Source organism: Pristis pectinata, chromosome 4 (assembly GCF_009764475.1).
Source record: "Pristis pectinata isolate sPriPec2 chromosome 4, sPriPec2.1.pri, whole genome shotgun sequence".
Lineage (NCBI taxonomy): Eukaryota > Metazoa > Chordata > Chondrichthyes > Rhinopristiformes > Pristidae > Pristis > Pristis pectinata.
Genome location: NC_067408.1, coordinates 22,493,350 through 22,512,857, shown reverse-complemented (window position 1 = coordinate 22,512,857; position 19,508 = coordinate 22,493,350). Strand labels below are relative to the sequence as shown.

General features: G+C 41.2%; 1 protein-coding gene across 1 annotated transcript; it reads right to left on the bottom strand.

Moving 5' to 3' along the window:
• Window positions 1–307: 307 nt before the first annotated feature.
• Window positions 308–19,020, bottom strand: LOC127569829 (uncharacterized). Its single transcript, XM_052014775.1, has 5 exons — window positions 18,838–19,020; window positions 17,134–17,726; window positions 4,298–4,450; window positions 2,671–2,815; window positions 308–1,906 (listed from the first exon to the last, which is right to left on the bottom strand). The coding sequence occupies exons 1-5, from the start codon at window positions 18,887–18,889 to the stop codon at window positions 1,803–1,805; spliced, it is 1,047 nt and encodes a 348-aa protein (XP_051870735.1). The 5' UTR covers window positions 18,890–19,020; the 3' UTR covers window positions 308–1,802.
• Window positions 19,021–19,508: the final 488 nt, after the last annotated feature.

Sequence of the window (19,508 nt, the reverse complement as noted above, 5' to 3'; positions counted from 1 at the left end):
TAATCTAAATTTAATGATGCTCACTCTGCAATGAATCAAACTGCAAGTTTTAAGTACTCTCCCATTTTATCGATGCACTTTTGTTTTGATATTTTAACAAAAATGCCATGTTCCTTAACGGTTTGGGATCTCCTAATCTCCTTTGCAGCTGGTACCACTGACCCTCATTGGAAGTGACATATTAAACAGGATCTACAACAAAACCTGAAGCATCACTCCAATGACGTGAGGTAACTGCTGTAAACCAGGCTGCAGAACATGCCGTATACCTGAGCATTCTATGATGCATCTCCCTCAAAGCACTTCTAAGGTTTGTTTGATTTTCTTTAATTGCACCCATTGTGTAACAATTCAAATGTACACAGAAATATTCACGGTCATTGACATTATCAAAGGAGTTGCGGCACAAAATAAATTGATGAGAAAGTATATGTTTTTACAAAAATGTCAAAAGCAATACTGTTCTTACTTCCTTCAACAAATTAGGGAGGAATTATTAAAATAACTGGATCTCCAATCACCCCTTTCACCTTCTTTACTTCACACAACTCATGTCCTCTTGGCCCCATCATTTATTAAGTTTCTTTCAAGGGAATTTCCAGAATGGATGCATGATCTGGCGAAAAAGTGTCAACACAACTTTGTATTGCATGTTGTGCTGGTCACACTCTTCATACATTTAACACAAAATTTATCAATGGTGAAATATTTGATAGTTTAATCCTTCTAATTTGTGATATTTTAAACGTATGCGATTATTAATGTTTTTTTTATAAAAGTGCAATTTAAATTTCCTTGCATCACAAGATTACAATTATTCTGGGCACTTCACAATGACCTTGTAAGTAAAAATGTTGCATTTCCATTGTTCTGGAAAACAAAGAATTATTACACTGATCTGGTAAATCGGATTTAGCAGTAAAGACTTTCTTTTGGTGCAATCAATATGTTGCTGAATTCATGGCATTCAAATCCTGATACTGTCCCATTTGAGTTGACAAAGGTGTGTGTTAATGGAAAAATAGTAGAAAATTCTAGATCTGCAGGTGGTAAAGTATCTCCATATGAAAGACTGAAAGCATTAACTGAGTAAAAATAACTGCAATATTTCAGATACGTCAGATTTTTCTGAAGATGATATTGTGAGGTAGTAACCATTTGCAGCATGCTTAGTATTTTGAGATGAATATCAACAGAAATCTTATCTTAAAGGAACTAAGAGAAGCTAACTTTTGACAGGGTACTGTATTTGATTATAGGTTGTAAAGTACATATTGTTTTTTTGTCTTTTTCCATTCTATCAGGAACAAAGAGTTTCATTTTCAGCTCAGATTTCTCTGGGACCTGGATCAATTCTCACTATGTCATTGTATTGGCCTTCCAATTACCTCCATGAGGTTAACTAGGTGGGGTGGGGTTGTGATGGGTGGTCAAATCAATGCTGTGGTTTTCTCAATGTATTCTGACCACACCATTGGTACATGATTGATAATTCTCCACATCCCACCTATGTCACTGCACAAGCATTGAACACTGCAAAAATAAAACATTGAACATTTTGCATACGATAGTCCATGATGCAAATCACAGAGGCCTGCTGTGGATTAGCTAGCTTGGTTGATCAAAGCAGGATAACGATGGCAATACTATAACTGTACAACATTAGGCAGAAGAGAGAAAACTCACTCTTTAGTCAACTCCTGCTCATAGGCCAGTCATTGTTACCAAAAACAGAGATGGAATTTGGAAGGAAGTAACTGATTGATTGTAATGTCCACTCTTGCTATGAGGAGGTGTGACATTCACACCCTGCTAACACACAGATGTAACTCATCAGTAGATCCAAGAGTCAGTGTTTCAGCTTGTTGGTGCCGGGAGCGAGTGACCTCAGATCTGACACTGGCTTCTGAAAAGCACAAAAGTACCATTGACAATGAATCAGTAATAGACAAAATTCTAACAAGGCATTCACACACACATGTAATGATAGTTCATTTAAAAAATACAGGTAAAGTTCCATGTACCTATCTTGTTACATGACACTAATCCTGGTTTAGTGATAGCACTCACACTTCTGAGCCAAAAGATTATGAGTTCAAGTCCCACTCCAGAGACTCGAGCACAAACTATCTCCACCCCAGTGTAACGTTGAGAGAATACCACATGTTCAGTGCCATTGTATGGACAAAACATTAAACTGAGACTCTCAGGTAGATGCAACAATCCCATGGCACCATTTTGAAAAAGACCAGGGAGGTTCTCAAATTTCTGCAGGATATTTATTGCTGAGCTGACGTCAATGAAAGAGACTGGCCTGGAAGTTCACTTGCACTGGAAAATGTGCACTCGAGTCATTGCGTGCGGAAGATAAGATTTCTTTGTTAGTCACATGTACATCGGAACACACAGTGAAATGCATCTTTTGCATAGTGTTCTGGGGGCAGCCTACAAGTGTCGCCACACTTCCAGTGCCAACATAGCATGCCCACAACTTCCTAACCCATACGTCTTTGGAAAGTGGGAGGAAATCAGAGCACCCGGAGGAAACCCACACAGACACGGGGAGAACATACAAACTCCCCACAATATTGGAGACAAGCTCAAAATCAGATTGCCACAGCATATCGTAAACTACTTTAGTGTTCAATTTAAGAAGTTGTTGCAATTTACCTGAAGATACTCGACTCCTCATTGTCTCTGTTGTGGGGTTTTCCTTTGTCACTGGTGGGCTAATAAAAGTGGTTTGTTGTGTTGCAGTGTGAGAAGTATTCACTCCAGCCCTCGCATTACAGGTACAGCAATTAAGAAATGTGATCTGCAAAGCCAAGAGAAACACTGTGCAGCAATGGTTTCGTACTGAAAGCTGTCAATTCTTTTTTTTATATGGGATTCAATTCAATTTGAACATCATCATTGTGAAACATTCAATTCTGTTATTTGGCTTTATTTTAAAAACAAACAAACAGCCCAATTAACAGCACAGTTATCAGCCTTTTCAACAGTTCACTAAGTAATTCTGCTACTTATTATGGTTCTTGATGTGTTGTGGAAATTCTCCGCTTGATCCCTGTTTTAACTGATGCTGGTTGGAGCAGCCGCTGCAGCACAGTGATTGACTTCAGGGTCTGCAGGCACCATGAATGTAGGGTTGGCATCTGAAATGAACAGCAATGCATTTGCATGGGACCTAGTACAATCAGGGGGCTTCTAAGAAGGTCCAATGAAAAAGCAGCTCAGTGGTGGCAGTGCTGATTCTAGATCCCTTTTATAATATTTAATGCAAACTTGCTTCAGTAAAGCAGTCAAACCTCTGTCAGCTCCAAACCAACACTTTGAGCAGAACCAGTACAACAAATACTACTCCTCTTTAAAGGAAACTCAGGAACACGAGTGGGTATGGTGGGACCAGTAGGCAAGATACTGTAAGCATGAATCTGTACCCATTGGTGAGTTGCCACTTTTAAGAAAAAGAAATGGATTGAAAGGCAGCCAATTAGTACACCTTCAGACAATTGGCTCCATTATCATTGATATGCTACATTTGTCAGATCTTTATTTACACTTCAATGTCATAAAAAAGTGTTGAAGACCATTCAGCCCATCAAATCTATGCTGGTTCTCAGATTAATCCCATCAATCCCATTCCCCCACTTATTTATCTGTAACCTATCATTTGATCATTCAACAACCCCCTGATTCTCCCACCAGCCAACTACAGTAACCAAATTAACCTAACGACCAGCATGTCTTTGGGATGTGGGAAGAAGCAGTCATAGGGAGAACAGGCAAACTCCACACAGCCAGCACCTGAGGTCAGGATGGAACCTAGGTTGATGGAGCTGGAAGACCTGAAGTGTCACTGTCTCATGCTAGCAGCTACTGTAGTGTAATTGCACTTCCATATTTCCAACAGATTAGGTTAAACTCTCTTCATTAAGATATCTTTATTAGTCACATGTACATCGAAACACACAGTGAAATACATCTTTTGCATAGAATGTTCTGGGGGCAGCCCGCAAGTGTCGCCACTCTTCCAGTGCCAACATAGCATGCCCACAACTTCCTAACCCGTATGTCTTTGGAATGTGGGAGGAAACCGGAGCACCCGGAGGAAACCCACGCAGACACGGGGAGAACATACAAGCTCCTTACAGATAGCGGCTGGAATTAAACCCAGGTCGCTGGCGCTGTATTAGCGTTACGCTATGACCTGTATTTCACCTCACACCCTGCATACATGGGCGACACAGCCAGGAAAATTAAAATTCACTTAATAAGGAGATTATCTTTAACCTACCTGAGCCTGTTGACTTTGAGCTAGTTGATCCTGGAGTTCAGTGTTTTGCCTCAGAAGCTCCAGTCGATCTCTTTCCAGTTCTGTAATTTTCTCCATCAAACTACACAGCCTGTACAGCATGCCCATTTGATTTGTGGCACTTCTGGATACAACCTGAAATGGCAGAATTGTTCCATTTATTACCATGTAACCGCTGTAACAAAGTTCAAGCTGCATTATATTGGCTGCTGATCATACGAACTGTGAGGAAAACAAGTCTGAAGGGTGGTATCAATAGGTGAAGCTGGGCGTGAGAAGGGGGAGATACCATCTGACGTGGGAAGACACGAAGTTACTCACCTTGGTGGGAGAAATGGAAAAGCAGAATGGACCAGCTGGTTAGAAGCCAGAAGAACCTCTCAGAACAGCCATCTCATCCCAGAACCCCCAAGATCAGTTGCAGGCCTATCTTTCGCTCATCACTTACCAACACTTAGTCTGGAAATCTGTCTCTCAGCCTGTGCTCAGTTAACCTGGGGAAGTCCCATTGACCTCATGGGAAGAAATGGCTGTAGACAAGAGTAAACGCAAGATAATTTCCTTTTTCAACAGCAACAAACAATCTGCTGGAGGAACTCACGGATCGAGCAGCATCTGTGTGAGGAAAGGAATTGTTGACATTTCTGGTCAAAACCCTGCATCAGGACCATTACAATACCTTTCTTCCCACAGATGCAGCCTGACCTGCTCAGTTTCTCCAGCACGTTGTTTGTTGTGCCAGATTCCAGCATCTGCAGTCTCTTGTGTGTCCATTATTTCCTTTTTAATTGATTTAATTGACATGTTCTTAATCACTGTTCAATATGAGAGTGGGGTCTGTAGGAAGGATAAGAAACTGAACCTGGGCACCGTGGTTCAGGGAGCCATTCAAGAGGGGGCAGAGAAATGTAGTTGTAATGGGGATAGTATAGTCAGGGAATAGACACAATTCTCTGTCGTAAGGATTGATATTTATTAGTCACATGTACATCGAAACACACAGTGAAATGTGTCTTTTTGCGTTACTGAGAATGTGCTGGGGGCAGCCTGCAAGTGTCACCACTCATCCGGCGCCAACAGTGCATGCCCACAACTTCCTAACCCGTACATCTTTGGAATGTGGGAGGAAACCAGAGTACCTGGAGGAAACACATGCAGACACGTGGAGAATGTACAAACTCCTTACAGACAGCTGCGGGAATTGAACCCGGGTCGCTGGCGCTGTAAGGTTATGCGTTATGCTAATTGTTACACTATTGTGCCGCCAAGAGACCCGAAGGCTGTGTTGCCTGCCCGGTGCCTGGGTTTGGGACATCTCATCTGACCTGCAGAGGAATTTGGAGTGGGAGGGGAAAGATCCAGTTGTCGTGGTCCATGTGGGTACCAATGACGTAGGTAAAACAAGGCAAGAGGCTAAGCTGAGGGAATTTGAGCAGTTAGGGACTAAATTAAAAAGCAGAACCAAAAAGGTAGTAATCTCTGGATTGCTACCTGAGCCACGTGCAAATCGGCACGGGGTCAATAAGATCAGAGAGTTAAATGTGTGGCTCGAAGGTTGGTGTGGGAGAAATGGGTTTGAATTCATGGGACATTGGCACCAGTATTGGGGAAAGAGGGAGCTGTTCTGATAGCACAGACTCCACCTGAAATACGCTGGGACCAGGGTCCTGGCGAATCGCATAACTAGGGCTGCGGATGGGGCCTTAAACTAAATAGTAGGAAGGTGGGTTCAACATTTTGGAAAAGTATGGATAAAGTAAAAGGGAAGGAGAGTGCAGGAGAGGTTATTGAAGTCTCCAGAATAAAGAATAAGACAGAAAATTGAGAAAGGGATAAGAATTTAACTTCAGGCAACATAGAGACAAATTTGAGAAGTAGGGTGGTGAATACAGGACTGAAGGTGTTATATGTGAATGCACACAGTATACGAAATAAGGTAGATGGGCTCATAGTGCACTTAGAAATTGGCAGGTATGATGTTTTGGGCATCACAGAGTCGTGGATAAAAGAAGATCACAGTTGGGAGCTAAACATCCAAGGATACACATCCTATCGTAAGGACAGGCAGGTGGGCAGAGGGGGTGGGATGGCTCTGTTGGTAAAAAATGAAATCAAATCCTTAGCAAGAAGTGACATAGGATCAGAAGATGCAGTTTCTTAACTCTGCCCACAAGGATTCTACAAGGATAAAAAGACCCTATTGGGCGTTATGTACAGGCCTCCAAATAGTAGCCAGTACGTGGGGTACAAATTACAACATGAGATAGAAAAGGCATGTAAAAAGGGCAATGTTACAGTGGTCATGGGGGATTTCAATATGGAGGCAGATTGGGAAAATCAGGTTGGTACTGGATCCCAAGAGAAGGAATTTGTAGAATGCCTATGAGACAGCTTTTTAGAGCAGCTTGTGGTCGAGCCCACGAAGGAAAGGGCAATTCTGGATTTGGTGTTGTGCAATGAACCAGATTTGATTAGGGAGCTTGAGGTAAAGGAACCATAAGGAGGCAGTGATCATAATATGATAGAATTCGCTCTGCAGTTTGAGAGGGAGAAGCTAAAATCAGATTTTACAGTTGAGTAAAGGTAACTACAGAGGCATAAGAGAGGAGCTGGCCAAAGTTGATTGGAAGGGGACCCGAGCAGGGATGACAGTAGAGCAGCAATGGCAGGAGTTTCTGAGAGTAGTTCGGGAGATGCGGGATCAGCTCATCCCAAAGAAGAAGAAACATTCTAAAGGGATGATGAGGCATCTGTGGCTGACAAGGGAAGTATGTTAATGATCTGGATGATGGAATTGATGGCTTTGTGGCCAAGTTTGCAGATGATACAAAGATGGGTGGAGGGGTAGGTGGTGTTGAGGAAGCAGGGAATCTGTAGAAGGACTTGGACAGGTTGGGAGAATGGGCAAAGAAGTGGCAGATGGAATATAGTCTGTGTGTGGGGGGCGGGGGGGGCAAGGGTCCTATTGAAACCTACCGAATATTGCAAGGCCTGGATACAGTGGACATGGAGAGGATGTTTCCAGTAGTGGGAGAGACTAGGACCAAAGGGCACAGCCTCAGAATAGAAGGATGTCCCTTTAGAACAGAGATGAGAAGGTATTTCTTTAGCCAGAAGGTGGTGAATCTGTGGAATTCATTGTCACAGATGGCTGTGGAGGCCATGTCATTGGGTATATTTAAAGTGGAGGTTGATAGGTTGTTTTGATTAGTAAGGGTGTCAAAGGTTACGGGGAGAAGGCAGGATAATGGGCTTGAGAGGGAAAAATAAATCAGCCATGATCGAATGGCAGAGCAGACTTGAAGGGCCAAATGGCCTAATTCTGCTCCTATTCTTTATGGTCTTATATTTATTTTCTCATATTTTTACTGGTTCAATTTGCTCATCTTCTAATAAATATTTTAATCATATTTTATTGCTTTAGTTTTTGAATGGTTGTGCACACCCACAAACATTCAATTTTAATGCAAGGTTTTGCAACTGGTAAGCTCAGGGCCTTCCCTTTGTACTTGGAAAGACCCTGTGTTACACTGGGCCTTGCCACCCAGCTGGGAATGGGCTTCAAAGACTCTGCTCCCCAGGGTTTGTCTGCAAGAAATTGCAGGCTCTTAAGGCAAGTCGCCGGGGAGCCAAGGCAGCTCACCAGTCACAGGAAGGTTCAGCTCATTTTTATAAACAAAGGGAAGCAGTGTTTGTAACAGGCAAGTTAACATGTAGGAATAACAAAGCAATTGGGACAGGAAATGGAAATCTTTCCAATTTATACAGGGTGTCAAAACCACACTTGGAATAGTGTGTGCAACTTTGGTCCCCTTATCTCAGAAAATATGTTCTCACCTTGGAATCTTTGCACATTGAATTGATCGGGTTGATTTCTGGGGTGAGAATATTGGCATCTCCTCACCAGACTATAGAGGAAGGAGATGTCTGAGGTTCTGAGAGGGATTGACAAGAAAACCACTGAAAGACCACCTCCTCTAAATGGACAGTCTAGAATCAGAGGGTGTTGTCTCTGGCTGCTGCAATCACTGAGTTTAATCAGCCATGAAATTGATATATTTCAGGATATTAATGAAATCAATGACTTTGGGTAACAAGCAGAAAAGGTAGTAAATGAGCAATGATGGTGCAGGCTCAAGAGGTTTTCTCCTGCTCCTTTTCCTGATGTTTTTCTGCCTGGCAGTCACAGTTTAAAGGTAAACAATATTTGATGAGATGTTATGCAAGGCACAGATTTCTTGAAGGTATCTGTAACCTGAATGCATTGATATTCATGTGGAAAGAATGTATGCAGAAAGATGGGCTGATTACATTTGTCAATTTCATAGAACATAGAACATTACAGCACAGTACAAGCCCTTTGGCCCACGATGTTGTGCTGACCTTTTACCTACTCTAAAATCAATCCAACCATTCCCTCCTACATATGCCTCCATTTTTCTATCATCCAAGTGCCTATCTAAGCATCTCTTAAATGTCCCTGATGTATCTGCCTCTACTAGCACCCCTGGCAGCGTGTTCCACACACCCACCACTCTGTGTAAAAAACTTTTCTCTGATACACCCCTGTACTTTCCTCAAATAACCTTAAAATTATGCCCCCTCATGTTCGCCATTTCTGCCCTGGGAAAACGTCTCTGGCTGTCCACTCGATCTATGCCTCTTATCATCAAGTACACCTCTGTTAGGTCACCCCCCATCCTCCCTTGCTCCAAAGGGAAAAGCCCTAGCTCAGTCAACCTATCCTCATAAGACATGCTCTCCAATCCAGGTAGCATCCTGGTAAATCTCCTCTGCACCCTTTCTAAAGCTTGCACATCCTTCCTAGAGTGAGGCGAACAGAACTGAACACAATACTCCAAATGTGGTCTAACCAGGGTTTATAGAGCTGCAACATTACAGCTCTTGAACTCAATCCCCTAACTAACGAAGGCCAACTCACCATACGCATTCTTAACCACCCTATCAATTTATGAGGCAACTTCGAGCGATCTCTGAACTTGGACCCCAAGATCCCTCTGTCCCTCCATGCTGCTAAGAATCCTGCCATTAACCCTGTATTCTGCCTTCAAATTTAACCTTCCAAAATGAATCACCTTATACTTCAAACTGAGTTTACAATGAATTAAAATCAGAAAACGCCCAAAGACCTTCAGGTCATTGATCCAAAACACTACCTGTTTCTCCCTCCATAGATCTGGCTGACCTGCAGAGTGTTTCCAGAATTGTCTGTTTGTTTCAGATTTCCAGCATCTGCAGTTTTTGGTTTAATTACTTTAATACTTAGTTATCTACAATGTTCTAATTTATCTCCTAAATTAGATTGGAGATGGATTAGAGCATTGCTGATAACTCAGGTGTTAAAATAGTTGAACCAAAAACTACATCATATAGATTTGTCATTCTCTAACAATGATTACCCATTCAATACTGCATGTAAGATCATAAGCTCTGCAGTAACACACAATTTTGCCCCTTCGTCCCTTCTGCCATTCTTACCGTAAATTTTAGCTAAATTTATCAACAAAAACTTGGTGAAATTGCCCTCTTTCTCCTTCATTTCTGGTCTGAATTTCCATTAGTCAAATAATCCTTTGTTAAGAGAGTATTGTTTGTTAGTCAGTTTGCACCTTCCCTTGCTAGCTAACATCATGGTGAGCTCTTGGGAATGTAAATCTACTCCACAATAGTGCTCATGAATCAATGCTAATTGGTGCTTAGTTAACACTTAATTGGCTGTATCACATAACAAGACTCAAGACAATGGTTGCTGTTATTAACTGAAGTGTTAGTTGGTGCCCAATCATCAAGTTACATTAAGCACAGAAGCAGGCAACTTGACCCAGAGTCTCAACCCATACCTCTTCACCTAATCTTATCAGAATATCCTTTTATTCTTTCCGCATTTATGTGCTATCTAGCTTTCCTCTGAATGCACCTGTGTTATTTGTCAAAGCCACACCCTGTCGTAGTGTTTCACATTCCTACCGCTCTTAGCTGAAGAATCTTTACGTAAATTCCTGATTGGATTTATTATTTCCCATCTTACAATGCTGATCTCCACTCTTAACCCTCGCGACAAGTAGAATCATATTCCAGGCATCTGCCTACCAAAGACCTCTACCACATTATTCCTCAGCTTTGGTTTTTCTCAGGACAAGCATATTGCCCTCCCAAAATGTCAATAGATAGAAACAGAAAACCTACAGCATAATACAGGCCCTTCGGCCCACAAAGTTGTGCCGAACGTGTCCCTACCTTAGAAATTACTAGGCTTACCCATAGCCCTCTATTTTTCTAAGCTCCATGTACCTATCCAAAAGTCTCTTAAAAGATGCTATCGTATCCACCTCCACCACCATTGCCGGCAGCTCATTCCACGCACTCACTCCACTCTCTAAAGAACTTACCCCTGACATTTCCTCTGTACCTACTCCCCAACACCTTAAACCTGTGTCCTCTTGTGGCAACCATTTCAGCCCTGGGAAAAAGCCTCTGACTATCCACACGATCAATGCATCTTATCATCTTAAATACATCTATCAGGTCACCTCTCATCCTCTGTCGCTCCAAGGAGAAAAGGCCGAGTTCACTCAGATAATCAATTGTATTCTTCTATGTTAAATATCTCCTTTTTTATATCCATTATTCAATTGCCATTGTGACCTTTAGTTTCCCTGGTAAATACTGAAGCAAGTTAATCAGTAGCATTGGCAATCAGCTGTAGGTCCTGCCATAAATCTGGGATGTGCTGATAAACAGAATGCTGGTGCAGCTTCCGGTCTGCTCCGGTCCGGTCCACTTCACCATCAGTGATGTTAGACATTTCCAGAAGTGTACTACTGAACTTGCTCATGCTATACATCACCAATGGGACCCAGCATAAGAGCAGCAACCCCACCGATTTGAATGGGGATTCCTAGCTCTGCCCCTTAGATGGGAAGAGGTAAGTAAGGGAAATTCAGTCAGTTGTTTTTCCACTTATTTTACTTTACTTTAATGATTTTCATTGTTTATTGTGCCTTTTAATTCATTTTTGCTCCAGATTCCAGTATATGCAGTCTCATATCTCCCCTTAATTTTAGTTCTTTATTATTTTTAAGAGCATCATGGAGGGATGTTGCACCATGACATAGATATTCCTCCTGGAGGAGGGACAGTACTGGACCTAACCTTAAGGAGTGAAGCCAGGCAAATAAATGAAGCGTCAAGGGGAGAGCACTGTGGAGATAATGACCACAACTTTGAAAATTATAAGATAGTTATGGAAAGGGATAAGGGTGATCTGGAAATCAATGTTCTCAATTAGGGGAAAGCCAGAATTAATATCATAAGATAGTACCTGGTAAAATAGACTGTGAACAACTATCTGCAGGTAGGTCTACATTGGACAAGTGGGAGTCATTGCAAAGTGAAATTATTGGTTCAGGGCCATCACGTTCACACAAGGGTGAAGAGGAAGGAGAGCGAGGGCTGAATAAAGAACTAAAGGGAAGCACACTGTCTTTTTCCCAGGGTTGGGGAATCAAGAACTAGAGGGCATAAGCTTGAGGGGAGGGACTTAATAGGAAACTGAGGAGCAACTTTTTCACCCAGAAGGTTGTCTGTTTATGGAATGAGCTGCCAGAGGAAGTGGTTGAGGCAGGTAAATTAACAACATTTAAAAGGTACTTGGACAGGAACATGGATAGGAAAGGTTTAGAGGGATGTGGGCCAAATGCAGGCAAATGTGACTAACTTAGATGGGCATCCTGGTCGGCGTTGATCAGTTGGGTTGACTCGATATAGAGAACTGAAATCCTTCAGGAATGTCAAGTTCCTGGGCACTTATAAAGTGGGCACTTATAAAAGAAATCAGGAGGCAGAAAATATCACTGGCAGACAAGATAAAACAAAATCTCAAAGCATTTTGTCTCAAAGATAATAGGGTAACCAGGAAAGAGTAGGGCCCATTAGGGACCAAAGGAACAATCTGTGTGTGGAGCCAAAGGATGTACGTGAGGTCTTAAATGAATATCTCATCTTTATTCACCGAATACAAAGAGAGGGAAGGTAAAATTCTGGAACATGTTATCTTTAAGGAGGAGTTGTTGTTGGATGTCTTAATGGGTTTGTACAAGGATAAATCCCCAGGGCCCAATGACATGTACCCCAGACTACTATGGGAAGCAAGGGAAGGAACTTCAGGGGAGAATCACAGCCCGGAAGGAGATTTTTAAATCTTTGCTGGCTTTGGGTGAAGTAGCAGATGACTGGAGGGCAGTGAATATCGTATCTTTATTCAAGAAGGCCAGTAGGGAAAAGCTAGGTAAGTACAAGCCTGTGTGAGTCTGGCATCAGTGATATTGGACATAATTCTGAGGGATAGGACTAATCGAGACATGGAAAGGCAAAATTTAATAAAAGATAATCAGAATGGCTTTATTTGGGGGTGGGGGGTGATCCTGTCTGACTAATCTGACTGAAATTTTCCAGAGGTAAGAAAATGTATCAATGAGAAGAGTGCAGCTGATGTGGTGCACATGGACATTGAAAGATCCTACATGGGGAAATTGGTCCAAAAAGTTTAGCGACCGTGGGATCCAAGGAAAGTTAGCAAATTGGATCCAAAAATTGGCTTGGTAATAAGAGAGCAATGGTGCAGGGTTGTTTTTGTGACTGAAAGCCTTGACCCATTACAGTAAGGGCCCTTACTGTTTGTTATATATGTTAATGATTTGGATATGAATGTAGGTGGTATGGTTAGTTTTTTTTCCAAATTACACAAAATTTGATGTTGTTGATAGGACGATCTTGATGAGTTGGTAGGATGGACAGAGCAATGGCAGATGGAATTCAATCCTGATAAGTGTGAGGTGATTTATTTTGGGAGAACTATTAAGGGTAGGATGTACACAATGAAGGTAGAGGCCCAGGGGTTATTGAGAAACAGGGGATCTTGGTGTCCATGTCCAAGAATCCTCAAAGACAGCAGTACAGCTAGATAAGTATGATGAAGACATATGGGATAATGGAGCATCGATTATAAGAGCAGGTAGGTAATACTACAACTTTACAAAACATGGGAATGTTTCCAGCATATTTGTTTTTATTTATTACTAGACTCAGCCTAGTTATTTTAGGGAGTTCTAAATAATGCCAGCAGAGTTCTTGAAAGAAAATACTCAGCTTTTATAAAATGTTGCCATTTACAAGTTTCACTTTTTTTTGTCGCAGAGGACATGATACCAATATACTGCAATAAATGTTTGAATTAGTTTGAACAATATTGCATGTAACAGCTACCATATGAGCACATGAAAAGTAGCTGGTGAGAAAAGATGATTTGATTCACCCAATAGATATTCAGAAGTAAATCTTATCTTAAACTCCCCCCCCACCAAAAGATCCTGTGACAGATGCAGAAAAACAAAAGCTTTAAAAAGCAGGGTGGCACAGTGGTACGACAAGTAAAGCCATTCTGAAACAGTGCCAGAGACCCAGGTTCAGTCTTGACCACTGATGCCCTCTATGTGAAGTTTGCATGTTCTTTCTGTGACCACCTGGGTTTCCTCGGGTGGTTCAGTTTCCTCTCCCATCTCAAAGATGTGAGAGTTGGTAGGTTAATTGTGCACTGTAAATTTTGCCTAATTAGAGTGGTATAATCTGGGGAGAGTTGATGAGAATGCAGGGAGAATAAAAACAATGGTATTATTGTAGGATTAGTGTAAATGGGTGGTTAATCTTTGGCACGGATTTGGGGCTGATGGGCCTGTTCCCATGTTGGATCTCTCTGACTGTTAATTTGTTGGGAGAACACTGTGTCTGTTCATTTGTAGACTATGGAGGTAATCAATTTGTTACACCTCAGCTTTGTTCCACACACTATAGGAAGGATGTGTACGTATTGGAGAGAATACAGAGGAGATTCACTAGGGTATTGTCTGGGATGGAGCATTTCAGTTATGAGGGGAGATTGGAAAGGCTGGGTTTGTTTTCCTTGGAACAGAGGACCTGAAAGAGGTATGCAAACTTATGAGAGCATAAATAGGATTGATATTTTTTCTCTTTCAATTTAACTTTACCCAAATGTCTTTAGTCGTTCACAAGTTTATTGTTGAACTCAGTAAAATACACTCCTCCTGAACTATGTTAATCACTGTTTTAACTAGTTCTCCACTACTGTTCCCTTTATTTTTTTCTAATTTATCTTCCCATGTTACATTCTCATCCCATCAGGATTTGCTTCCCCCCCACTCCATTAGTTTAGCCTTAGAGAAAGACATTAAAGACAATCAGTACTTTAAACCTTCCCATGTTTTGTAATTGTTCCATGGATTTGACTGTCTGTACAATACTATGATAAGTGTGATTGATTGCTTCTGCTTCTTTGATAATATATGGATTCCATTTCAATCTTCTTGCCATTTATGTTCCATTTTTTCTGTTGCCAATATGATGTGTCTATTAACAGGTACCCTACAACTCCGATATTTTCCTAATCTTTTCTGGAAACATTAGGCTGAATCATGTTAGATTTGGCCCACAGCCCATGATGCCCACCTGCTCACACTTGCATGGGCCAATTAAGCTAACCTGCCCCAGGACACATGGTGAGCACTCAGCAGCAAGTAGACCGAAGGGAGCATTCTGCTCATGTCCTGCCCCAGATTAACAGGAGACAAACCCAGGAGAGAACCTTGACTCCAGTTAAAGCTGTCAAGACATGGGACTGTGTTTAAATGTGTTTGATATACAAAGACAGTTTTAAAAAAACTGTTCTAGGATTGCTTTAAGTAATTAAAACAATGATTTAAAAAAACATTAAAAAATACTCAAAATATTCATAAGGAATTAAAAACATTAAAAAGTTTAAAAATGCCCTTTTTTCCTAAACTCCAGGTGGGGAAGCCAAATACTATGCCAAGTCTGGCTGGCAGAAGATCAGAGGCTGTGAACCCCAGCCCAATCTGGTTGCACCACTGTATTCCACATGGAGTCCATTATCACTCAGCACGTGCTAGACTCACAGTCAGTCTGCATTAGTCAATGACGTATCTACCTGGAAACAGCTGAACACTGCAAGATCAGCCAGCACAATGCAGGCCATTATTCCTATTTGCCTATAGTGCTCTTTATTAAGTTGCATTTCAGTTATCCTCTCAATATCTGACTCCTTGCCACAAATTATTACCTCTCGTTTTCCACTTATATTCAGATTGTGTGCATATTGCTGCACCGACAATTCTGTTTGTTTTTATTAATTATTCCATTCACCTCATTTTTAACAGTCATTTTCTTCTAACTTTCCCTAACTGTATTTCCCTAATCATTTATGTTACTCTTTTCCATTAGCTTGGACTGACTTGTACAATCATCTACTTTAGACGCACCATAGATACTTTAGATAGAAAGTATCTGATATGAATGCATTACAGCTTGGTATGGCAACTGCTCTGCCCAAGAATGCAAGAAATCGCAGAGTTGTGGACACAGCTCAGTCCATCATGAAAACCAGCCTCCCCTCCATTGACTCTGTCTACACTTCCCAGTGCCTTGGGAAAGCAGCCAACATAATCAAAGAATCCGCCACACTATCCTCCCCCCCCAGGTCATTATCTCTTCTCCCCCCTTCCATTGGGTAGAGGATACAAAACCTTGAAAACACATTTCTATCCCACTGTTATAAGACTCTTGAATGGACCTCTTCATTGATAAAGATGAACTCTGGATCTGTCAAGCTACCTCGTCATGGCCCTTGCACCTTATTTGTCTACCTCCACCACAGGTAACTGTAACACTATATTCTGCATTCTGTTACTACTTTGGCCTTCTTACCACCTCAATGTTCTTGTGTTGTGTAATGATCTGTATGGATGGCATGCAGAAACAAAATTTTTCCACTGTATCTCAGTACGTGTGACAATAATAACCCAATTACCCACCCCACCCCCACACAATACAGTCGAGAGCTCTATTTATCTTTTCAGTAAATCATTCATCTCATGACATCTGAGGTCAGGCCCATTGCATTCAGAATCTCTACCTCCCCTCCTCCCCCCACCCCCAATATTATTGGTTCAGGCATAGGCCATGACAAATGGATTTTCACACTCTTTTTCCAGGTTCCCCTTTCAGATTTCTCAGAAGTGTCCATCCACACACTCTCCTAGACTGTCCATCCCATCTAAAGGATTCTGGTTTTCTGGTTATCAAATTCTCCATAACTACAAATTTCTATTTCTCCTTCCCTTCATTAGGTTGCCTCCTGCTCCACAGTTCCATGGCTGGCAATCCAGATCTCTTCCTTATCATCTCAGATGACCAGTGCTTGTTGGGCAGGACCTGTGTCTATGAGACTACCTGCTCCATTTCCCCATTTAACTCCTTGTTCTGCTGACTCACAGTCACACTTTCTCCCTTATTTCCTCTGAGATATGACTGTATACTGGAGAAAACTAATCACAAATTGCTCCCCTTTTTTGATGTGCCCAATTATTGCTAATTTACACTTGAGATTAATGACTATGAGCTGAAGTGACTCAGAGAGTCATTTCCTGTAAGCATCACTTTCATTTGTTCCATACCATGATGCCGACTCATAGATTGTTTATTCTTTATTCTACTCTTTTGAGATGAGGTTAGAGTTTTGAAGCATCGTTGGGACAATATTGAACAATCTTTTCTTGGCACCAAACTCACAGGAGTACTTGATGCTGACACAGGGCAACAAAAAACTGGAAGAAATGTTGTATTACGATTATTTCCAACCTCCTGAGCTGCAAAGTATGTGAAGAAAAATGTTAACAAGATAAACCATTGTAACTCTGGTGACTAACCTGATTTTCCAGGCTGTTCTGTCTGAGCTGCTCCTGGCACTCAACTATTTCCAAGGTATCAGATTCCTCTGTGGTTTTCCATTTGCTTTCCTTGCACCAGTTGTTGGAGCTTATTTCACAGCCATTTTCTTTTCCTGTCTTATTCTTGGAAACAGCTGCGGCTGTAAGATCAGATTTTGCTAGTTCTGTCAGCTCTGCAAGGTTATATGGTATGTTCAGTGTTTGTGTGACGTTATTCAGCTCAAAAACATCATCATCATCCATTGGAGACTGTGCTGCTTTAGTTTCATTCTCTGGACCCGAGAGAGCAGTAAAACTGAGAGATCTTGGGAACAGTCCTGATGTACTGTCACAAGACAAGTAAGAGTAGAGGCTGGAACTGTTTGATGTGTGTCTGCTGTGGATGGAGATGTTCTCTTGTGTATCAGATGGCACTCTCTTCTGATAAAGGCAAATAGGATTTGATAAATCCAGGCCCGAATCTTCTGATCGACTCCTCCCAAACAATGAAGGTTCTTGTTTTAATTGACACGAGCCACAGTCTAGGTCAGCTGGAATCTCAGCTTTCTCTTCTTCACTTTTCTGTTTCTTGCCTGAAACAAAATTGTTCACATAAGATATTTGTCAAAAACCATTAGAGGAGCATCATTGATAGTCTATCGTGCAAATGTGTCAGTGATGTGGAAGGGAAACTTATGACTATCTGAGGAAGGGTCATTGACTCAAAATGCAGCAGGTTTGAGAGTGACATGGAGAGATAGCCAGTAGGTTGTTACAACCTGACAATTAGGTTGTTACAGTTTTGACAACTTTGCCCAAAAAAAGCATCATTTCCTGATTGTCATACATTGATGAAGCATTCGCATGTGATTGCCTCGTGGGGGGGGGGGGGGGGGGGAAGAAAAAAAATCAGGTCATCACCCCTCATCGAATAACTATATATCTTCAGTCAATTGTGCTGAAACTCCCATGTTTGGATTCAACTTCCTGTGTTTTGATTTTCAGAGATAGAGAGAGAAAAGGGAATATAACAGCGAAGGAAATGCCTTGTATTATTTTTGGGTGGAGGGAGTGTTACATTTCTCATGGAGCAAAGGCTTTCTGCCCTTCATGTTTCCTGTGCATCAGACAACAAAGAAAGTTAGTGTACAAGAAAACTGTCACCCTCTTTCACCTCCATCACGTTAATACTACCTTCCACAATTTTAGAATGTCCCAGGATGATTCAGTCATTGGCTGATAAAAGATTAACCTAAAGTATTAAGTTTGTTTCCTTTCCATGTGCTGGCTGAGTTTTTCCAAGTTTCTGATTTTATTTCAAATTTACAATATTGCTTTTACTGTAACCTGCCGTACATAGATTTGGGGCTCAAATTCCAAAGGCTTTGAAAGATTTCCTGTACAAGTGCACCTGCTATTGAGCATTGATTATTCTTTTCACCTTTTACAAACACAGCCGGCTGTGTGAATACTTAAGCAGTTTGCAAGTAGGATTGCACACTGTAAATATAGGAGTCAGTGCTTTGAATAGTAAGGGAGATGGTAGGTTAGGTTAGTGCTCTTTAAAAACTACAGGAAACCATAGTAGGAAACCAGCGCTCTCTGATTTTACTCATGAAGGAATGCTCCTTTAAACTCTATGAATGAATTAACAATAGCCAAAAATACTTCTACATATTCAGCTGAAAATTAGTATAATGTTACCTTTTCTCCACTTTAGCAGTGAGAAAATTTGCTTCTTTCTCTCCGATGACATATTAGAAGAGGTTTTCTTTTAAATCACATAAATCACCTCCTTCTCTTGCTGAACAAACTAGTTCAGAGGGGGTGAAAAAAAACCAAAGAATTCTTGTCACTTCTCCTATTTAGAGATGCCTTTTTCTTCTTCTGAAACATAAATCTTTAATTTAAAGACTGTTTTAAACAGAGGAACATCAAGAAAGCACATTTAACTGAACTCAGATAAGGAACAGGAACTGGTTTGAAGCTGAATATCCAGCCTATTTATAGCATTGTGAAGACTAGGTCATGAAATGAGCAGTAAGGATTGCAGAGGAATGCAAAAGGTGCTTGCATTCTCTAAGTGGCCAAGTGACATATTTGCACACACGCTTATTAGCTTCTTACTGTGCAAAGTTATGGTTTCCTCAATGGAACCTCAGGGGATCATCATACTTGAAATATTTCTAATCTGGCATTTTATCTTAGTTGAACTCAATATCTGCATTTATATGCCTGCTCCCAGCATTTACACTATGCTCCAGTTATTCATGGTTCCATGATATTATGATAGATTAAAGTAAACATTCTGTAAACATGGAGAGCCAGATCATAAAGAAATGCACATAACCTGCAGCATTTTGTCCAGCAATTTA

Coding starts and splice junctions, on each gene's coding strand:
- LOC127569829 (XM_052014775.1), bottom strand. CDS start 18,889: ATGTCATCGGAGAGAAAGAAGCAAATTTTCTCACTGCTAAAGTGGAGA. Junction 2,816..4,297: donor CTCAAAGTCAACAGGCTCAG/GTAGGTTAAAGA, acceptor TTGGCTTTGCAG/ATCACATTTCTTAATTGCTG. Junction 1,907..2,670: donor GAGGAGTCGAGTATCTTCAG/GTAAATTGCAAC, acceptor TGTGCTTTTCAG/AAGCCAGTGTCAGATCTGAG.